A 9,091-nucleotide genomic window follows, 5' to 3' on the forward strand; every position below is an offset into this window, starting at 1 on the left:
ACTGAAGCTAATTGGATAACACATTTATATACATTACCCATGTTTACTATTGCTATAATACCACAATATTGGGTAGTAGTAACTCCATACAAGCATAGATCTAAAGTTTACCAATTTGTCAATATTCTACTTCAGGCATCATATAAATTTAAATTTACATTGCCACTAACAAATAAGTTAATATTTATTATTTACTTGATTACAAAATATACTATAATGTTTAAATAAGTTTTTTTTAGAGAAATGTTAATGGATACAAATATAATACAACTAAATTGAATAGCATTATAAATGATACGTTTAATCCATTGTTTATTTTATGCCTCATTAAATCTTCACATGATGATTTTTATAATATTATCAACAGAAAACTGTGTTGAAAAATCAGGTAACTAATTATCTGAAATTGAAACTATAGATTTTATCATAAATTTGAATCTAAATAATTGAGTACGACAGTACGAGATTTACTTCATATTCATTGCAGTGTTGATAGGTTTTTTTATTAGTTATAACTTTTAAGGTATAAAATAAATTGTAATAAAAATGTATCAACATTATTTAATTATTGACTATAAACATTGAAGATTTTGTATATGGATATTAAATATTTATAACCAATTGGTAGTTTGATTATTTTGTTTTATTTGTCTCATCTCATAGTAATACTTTAATATTTTATAACAGTAGTTTGTAACTATTAAACTTAATTTTTACATAAAATCATTTACAATATAAATTAAAAATAATAGGTATTTTTGAGCATAAAAATATGGATTAAAATTATCTCTGACTATTTCCTTGTAAAACTAATAATATTTTATTATTATTTTAATCCTGGAGTTGTAGAATACTATACTAGTATTCTATAATAGTTCTATTTTGAGTTCAGTGATAATATTGATATTATTTATTTAAGTGACAACGTATGCCGCGCCCCCTGGAGACCGTATTCAAGGCAAATTTTGTCCGATTTGGTCAGTCAGTGTCTATACCTTGGTAATATTGTGTTCAGTATAAGGTTTGTTGACTGTACCATCACTAGGAAATGTACCTAACCTCAAACCTTGTTTTTTTCTTCGTTGTCGTCGTCGTACTTTCCGTTCCCTTATTAGTTGTTCGGATGTTGAATAACAAATAGTTAACATTTATTCTTTTGATTATTTTTAAAACATTTTATCGATAAACGCCCTTCAAAGATTTTTGTTTGCATAACATCAATTATAAATACATAGGTACCCGGTGTGTCAATACACAGAACAGGTTCGTTTTTTAAATCTTGAATAATTGCCTACTTATATTTCAAACTGTTTTCAGTTTTTTTGTATGAGCCAATGGAGTAACTTTACCATTTTGTTTAGAATTAATTTTTTACATTCATACTGTAAAATATCTACAGAATAAATATTTTTACAAACTTCCTTCATTTATGTATTCTCAAATTTCAATATTATTGTATTATAATTATTGTTGATATTATTGTTGTTTCAGAAACATGTCCAAACAGTGTATTAATATTCATTGCAAATCAAAAAATGATAGCAAGCTCTTTCCTGTCCAACAATCCATATGCAGTTATTATAATGTTCGGTACAAACCGTATTATCGAGTGTGTAAGGAATGCATGACAAAAAACATAGCGTATTCAGACGCTAGAAGTAAAAAAATGAAAAGTATAAAATGTGTTAATGAAGTAAACAATCATTCCAATATAATTCAATTATCTGACTCTGATGATTCTAATACCGTCAACTATGGTGCTGGACCATCAACAGTAAATTTAAATCCACGAATGACTAAATTGTCTGTATTGATAAATACAAGCTGTAACAACTGTGATAAATCTTTATTGAAAACAGAAAATGAGGAAAGTGATATACATTTAATTCCTGAAAGTTCCAAACTAATTGCTGGAAGAAACAAAATAAACAATTTAATGAAAGAGTTAGATAATGATTTATCAACATTTTATGATTATGATTTATCAAAATTATATAATAAGTTTTACAATTTCGATAATCAACAAAAGTTTATATTTGATGAAAAAGAAAGTATTGAAGATTATTTTGAACTAGAAAAAATTGAAGACAATGACGAAGCGAATATATCAACTAAACTGTATCCTGGTCCAGAAGTTTTACCAGAAGAAGGTATACTGAAAAGACGCTTATTAAAATCGAGTGACAAAGTGTTTGGCATGAATTATTCACTAATGCACCCGTGGATTGAAGCAACTATTAAATCAGCAGTTAGTGATTCATGTTTTAATATTATATTTGGTGACGGAGAAGAAACAACTTTGAATATTACAAATTTAGCATACATAAATACTAAAAGCAATGCACAGTATCCAGTAGGTTGTAGAGTGATTGCCAAATTACAAGATAATAACATTAAATCTACGAATGGATTCTTCGTGGGAATAATAGCAGAACCACCAAAATATCTTAACAATTTCAGGTTTGTTTAATACATTTTAATAAATAATTTAGGTAATCTTTAGGTTAATATACAGAATATTTTATTACTTAATCATTTTCTCATTTAATGTTTTTTTTTGAAACAAAAAAGTTATTAGGTACGTTGATAAGAATTTAAATGCAGTATAAAAATTAGTAAAATATGCAATCTATTTCCTAAAATATATAAAAACTTTTATTCTATACAACATTCAAATTTGTTATATAAAAATCAAACAAATCATGTATAATTTATCATAAATAATAATGTTACATTGAATATTGCGTGCTGTTTCATATATTCTTTCAAATTTTGAAATACAAAGACCAGCGATTAAAACAAAGAATGAATTTATATCGAATAATATGACATACACCATGTCAATGAAAAATCTAGTCTGTTATTAGTTTATAATATCATTGTTGATTAAAAATACATATTTTAATATAATTCACTCACTATTGTTCTGCTTATAAATAATAGGTATTCATGAAAGTGTCGTGTTGCATTATTTAAAAATCTACCTAGATAATAAGTTTAAATTAAATAAAAATATATTCATTTGAATAAAAAATTTAATAATATTTTATGAAAATGTTTAATAACCAATTAAAAGCAATAATTGTATTTCTAGTTATATTTAGTTTATTATATTGTTCAAGTATACATTTTTTTTTTCATTTAATTCATGAAATGATCCCATTATTTAAAGAAAATATTAGAGTATTAAATATTTTATATTAAATAATAATAAAATATACTACTTATAAAATAATAATAGATTTTTTGAAAATTTAAAAAAAAAGAATTATACTGCTCACTTTTTTAAAAACATTCTTTTTAAAAGCAAACAATGAATAGTTGAACAATTTTACTATATATATTTATCATATTTTATGTAACAACACACTTTTTTGTTTTGTCTTAGGTATTTAATATTCTTTGATAATGGATATACACAGTATGTACACCATCAGGATATACGCCTAGTATGTGGCGAATCAACAAATGTGAGTGACGATGTACATGAAAATGTCAGGGAATTTGTCAAAGTTTATTTATCATTTTATCCAGAACGCTCAATGTTAAGGTTTAATAAAAAACAAGTAGTTCGTGCAGTACTAGACAAAAAATGGTATTTAGCCGAAGTATCAAAATTAGATGCTTCATTAGTTCAACTAAAATTTCTTGATATTAAGAATAAGCAAATTAAAGAATGGATTTATCGGGGCTCAGATAGGTTAGGCCCAATATACGTACAAGCAAATAATAGTAATACAAATAAACGTGTACGTGGTACAATGTCGGTTAATATTGATAAGATATTAAATCGACCATATATTGAACTAGAAAACTTGAATGAAAATAAAAATAATATTAATATTGCAAATAGTGACAACACACCTAACAATAATAGAAGAGTCTCAGCTCGCCTAAAACAGAAAGCTGGAAAAGAAAATTGTGTTATTAAAATAATAGAAATCCCAAGAAACTGTCCAAAACCATTTCCTTATGAAAACCACCAGTGTTCTGATTCATGTATGTTACGGGTTCAGTATAACTACAGTCAAACAAAAAATATGAATGTTTTAAGCATTCCGTTACATTTTGGATTCAAGAGAATTATAACAAAAAGTAAATACCCAAAATCAAGAAAAGTCATATATACCACACCTTGCGGATATAAAATTTATAACGAATACGAAATGTATGATTACTTGAAAAAGACCGGTTATCATAATAATCAAATGACTATTGATTTATTTAATTTTGATTATTTAGTGAATCCACTGTCTTTTTTAAGTGTACCCAATGAGTTTATTCGCATACATGATATATCTTGCAAATTGGAATTTAAAACAATTAGTGTTGCAAACAATTTGAATGATTTGGTACCAGAGAATGTAAAGTACATAATAAAACGCAAAACTACTCCTGGTGTTAATTTGAATTTAAATTTAAAATTGTTATGTGGTTGTGATTGTACTGATAATTGTGAAGACAAAACAAAATGTTTCTGTTGGCAACTCACTTACAAAGGTCCAAAAAATTATCCAAAAATGTCTGAAGACCCTATTGTTGGCTATAATTACAGACGACTGTACGCCCCAGTGCACACTGGTATTTTTGAATGCAATGATAATTGTAAATGTATGAAAACTTGTTTAAATCGTGTGGTTCAAGAACCATTGAAGAATTCACTCCAAATGTTTTTAACACAAAATAAAGGTTGGGGAGTGAGAACACTGGCAGATATTCCCAAAGGTGGTTTTGTTAGTATATTTGTTGGAGAGTTACGCACAGAGAAAATTGCTGAAAGCATTTGTGCAGTAAATGGCGACGAATATCTGGCAGATTTAGATTTTCTTAAGACAGTTGAGGAGATCAAGGATGGATATGAAAGTTGTGTTCCAGAAGAGAATGAAAATAGTACTAGTTCATCTGATGATGACCGTAATCCTGGTTTGACTATCAAGAATAAGAAAACTATGTCTAAATCTAAAATGTCATTAAAGAAAAATTTACCAAGTACAAAAGCTAATGACAAACATCAACTGTGTAATACAAATACCCAACACAAATTTGATAGTAAACACATATCTGTGCTCAAGTACCTTGACGAAGACTGTGGTGTCTACTCATTAGATGCTAAGGCCAGGGGCAACATAGGTCGCTATTTCAATCATTCCTGTGATCCTAATATGTTTGTTCAGAATGTTTTTGTTGATACACATGACCTTAGATTTCCATGGGTAGCATACTTTGCATTATCACATATTCCAGCTGGAGATGAACTAACATGGAATTATAACTATGCTATAGGGAGCGTGAAAAACAAAAAGTTAAAATGCTACTGTGGGTCAAAAAATTGTAAAGGCAGACTATTATAATTTTTATTCTGCGGTATAATCAATAATGTAGCATTAAAAGACCAGAATTTACTTAGGTTATAGTGTTCTGCAGTGGCACCGAGTCATATAAATTTAAATGAAGCAAAATCAATATATTTACACACTCACCCATCCACCACTGAGAAAATTGTCTACCTCTAATAACTAATAAAGTTAAGTTAATTTTTAAATTATGTAGTATAGGTATTATGTAATGTAAAAACAAAAACATGTATATAAATAAGACCACCCACCCTCTATTATATGAAGCTATCACTTCGGTTCATGTATAGGTTTGGTGCCACTGGTGTTCTGTATAATCTAAGTTTATTACTTAATGCCTTTTTACAGATCTCATGAACATATAATTTATGTGTACTCTATAAATAATTTTAATAAATTAATAATAAATTTTAACATAAACAATCTTCATGAATAATGCTGAATTTGACTATCAATTTTAATATTATTATTATTATTGTTATTATTTTTTAGATTCTAGTAAAATATATATGTAAGATATTTATTGTATAATTTTTATATAATATTGTATTTCTTTTTTAATTATACTTAGACTATCTGTACTATTGAACTTTGGCTTGATTTATTCAACTGAATAAATTTTTATTATTTAAAAATTAAAAAAAACATTTGTATACATTACTATTTTGATTATGTTATTTTATTAATACAGTATAACCAACTACTCCTTAACTTAATAGCTATGAATATTGACTAAGTTCAGCTGTTGTAAAAAATATGTTGCAAATATGTCAATCTAATGATAACAATTGTAGCTTCTGATGCTTCTTGCTGTATCTAAAAATATTTATTTTAATTATGAATTTATCAAGATAAATAGTTAAATTGTTCAATAGTTCATTATTAAATATGACAATATATCATTTATTTTGAACTATGTAAAGAGTTTTCAAAAAAAAAAAAAAAAAATACATGATCCAAAATGTTTGTAATCATCACAATATATTAAAGAGCCTATGAATATAATAGGATTTAAAATATTCACCATAAATAATTTTAAAATTTTGAACAATATAATTTAATACTTATGTTATTAGTGCTAGGTAACAAATTAATTTTTGTTCAAAAAACTGGCTGTTCTATAATTGTGTCCTAGAATATAATATACAAATATTATTTAAATTCAAATTAGAGACAGTAATAATTTCAATAGTATAATTTAGAAAATTATAATTATAATTGTTGATAGGTAGGTATATATCATATATTATTAATTATTATAATAATTGTATTACCTACTTAATAACATTCAACTTTATTAGTGCTTAAGTGAAATGTTTAACACAAGAAAAAATGTCAATGAACGAATGTTAAGTAAACTGAGCAATTTTAATAAGCAAGTTAGGTTAGGCCCTTAACCTATTGTTAAATACTACATACTTGTAGTTAATAATTTTGTAATCTAAAGAGTTGACTGTTTATATAGATAAGAATCTATAATATATTTAATTTTAAGTTCTTAAATGAACTGTAATTATTTTTTCAAACGTATGTACAAAACATAAATAAAAATTTATGTTAAAAACAATGCAATTGAGCTTTTAAAATTTTTTTGTGCTTAAAAGGCAACAAACAACAAATTTTCAATTTTTGGACAACATATTGCAGCTTAGCTTGAAAAATTGCCATTATAACAAGCTCTCTTATTTCAAAAAAAAATTCAAAGTTTGTTAATTAATGCTCGATTTTAATTGTTTCAAGACCACCAATACCATGCACAAGTACCTCATCAGACAATTTAGTATAGTATCACATGGTAAATCCAAATGAAGATGATGATGTCCATGATTCAGTTAGTTTACCCCTATTGTTGCCTAGTTCAGATACTTCAGCATTTTATAATAATTGGGAAAACAACTAGATAGATTATTTTATTTATTTATTTTATATACATAATTACTAGTTATCTAGTTATGAAGTTCAAAGTTATATTCATTTTATTTTAAAATATGAAAGTTTATTTGATTATTGTTAAAATATTTAATGAAATTACTTTATGGATACTACAATAGTTTTTCCTTTGCCTTAATATATTATAATCCTGCAATTCTTCAAATATTACATGTAAAACTTCAAGTAAAAATGCACACAAGAAAGAATGAAGATTACCCTACTTTGTATATATATATATGTGTGTGTGTGTGTGTGTGTGTCATCGGCATTGTGACAAAAGCATAGATAATACAGAATGGATAGGCCACGCCTATGCTTATAACATTAGGTGTCTCGTTCCAAAAGACATAGATATTATCTATGCACAAAGGGTCGTTATAAATACTACCTATTACAGCACCATAATATTGTTATCATTATGCAGTCGTTATCATTTTGTTGTTATCAAGCAAAAATCTGTTATCTAAAATATGCGCGGCAATTAGTATTTTGATTTTTGATGGCTGAAACCCAATTAATTTGACGAGCGTCTGGAGACAGCACCCTCGGAGCAGTTTTCCTTATCACAACAGCGAACATATGTATGATAGGAAAAGTTGCAGCTTGTTATCGAACAATACCACAAATATGGTTTTAGAAGCTCATAAAACTTGGCAACATGGTTATTTAAAGGGAAAAATCAACGCCTGATGTACACATATATTTACTAAAATCATTACAGATAAAACTTTGAACGACTAATAAACTGCAATGGTGGAAAAGCTAATCACCATGTAATGCTATTGGTTAGTCGTCAATGTTCTGTTGCTCATATTACCCTTTCTGAATTCACAACAGAAATCACTTTATCTTGTAAATATCTGAAACTTTGATCAAAATTATCTTGTTAAGAAACGTGGAACTATGCATGTAAAATTAGGTGCTGTATAGTGTGTTCTATTTGCTTGTACTGCGTTATGATTACAAATACTGAGACATATGTGCGTTATTATCCATGCTGTAAAATGAATATGGTTGACGATAAAGTTTCTAATTTCTGAACAAGTGATGTATGTAATCCATGATAACTGATGAAGTATATGAAAATTCCAATCACTCAACAACCGGATTCTGTATCCAAGGAACTATTATAAACTTCAAGAATTTATCACATACGAAGTCAAAGGCGAATATCATTAAGTTCATAAACAACTAATGAAATCAATGTTTATTGATACCGGTTTGCTATTATATGAAGGAGAAAATACATCTAATAAAATGAGAAAATCAAGAACCTGTTAATAAAGAACGTCAAAACAGTCGCGTATTTTATTCAACTGAAAAACAAGGTGATAAAGCACCAGAAGAACTAGATTAAAGAACCTATACAAACAATAAAATCAAATTATAGATGATTGAAGGAAAAACAAAACTCTACGTTCATACGATTTTGACCACTTATACAAAATAATTCACTATTAATACTTTAAACAATTTTAATTTAGACTCAGTGAAGAATAATTATTTTTATATTTTTAATGACTTACTATATTTATTAATTGAGTTTAGTGTTTAGAAACAATGCGAATTATTATACAAATTGAAATGTATTGTAATTTGTATAAATCTAATAATCATGACAAACAACAAAATAATTATATATATCAATATGTAATTGCTATAATTTTTGTTAAAGTTGCTAAAACGATTAATATGCTCTTGCCTTATAGTAATAAAATTAATTAATATCATATACTGATAAAGTATTAACCAAAGGTATTAAACATTGTAACCGGTATCTGGTTGGTTAATGCTCGATAATGGTA

The 9,091-nt window shown here is 26.5% G+C and overlaps 1 protein-coding gene across 1 annotated transcript; it reads left to right on the forward strand.

The window, feature by feature from the left end:
• The first annotated feature begins 1,495 nt into the window (after positions 1-1,495).
• Positions 1,496-5,502, forward strand: LOC112603049 (histone-lysine N-methyltransferase eggless-like). The gene is made up of 2 exons (XM_025351448.1): positions 1,496-2,460; positions 3,389-5,502. Exons 1-2 carry the CDS (start codon positions 1,496-1,498, stop codon positions 5,349-5,351), a joined length of 2,928 nt encoding a protein of 975 aa, XP_025207233.1. The 3' UTR covers positions 5,352-5,502.
• Positions 5,503-9,091: the final 3,589 nt, after the last annotated feature.

This window comes from Melanaphis sacchari, unplaced genomic scaffold, assembly GCF_002803265.2.
Source record: "Melanaphis sacchari strain LSU unplaced genomic scaffold, SCAv2.0 Contig94_pilon_pilon, whole genome shotgun sequence".
Taxonomy (NCBI): domain Eukaryota; kingdom Metazoa; phylum Arthropoda; class Insecta; order Hemiptera; family Aphididae; genus Melanaphis; species Melanaphis sacchari.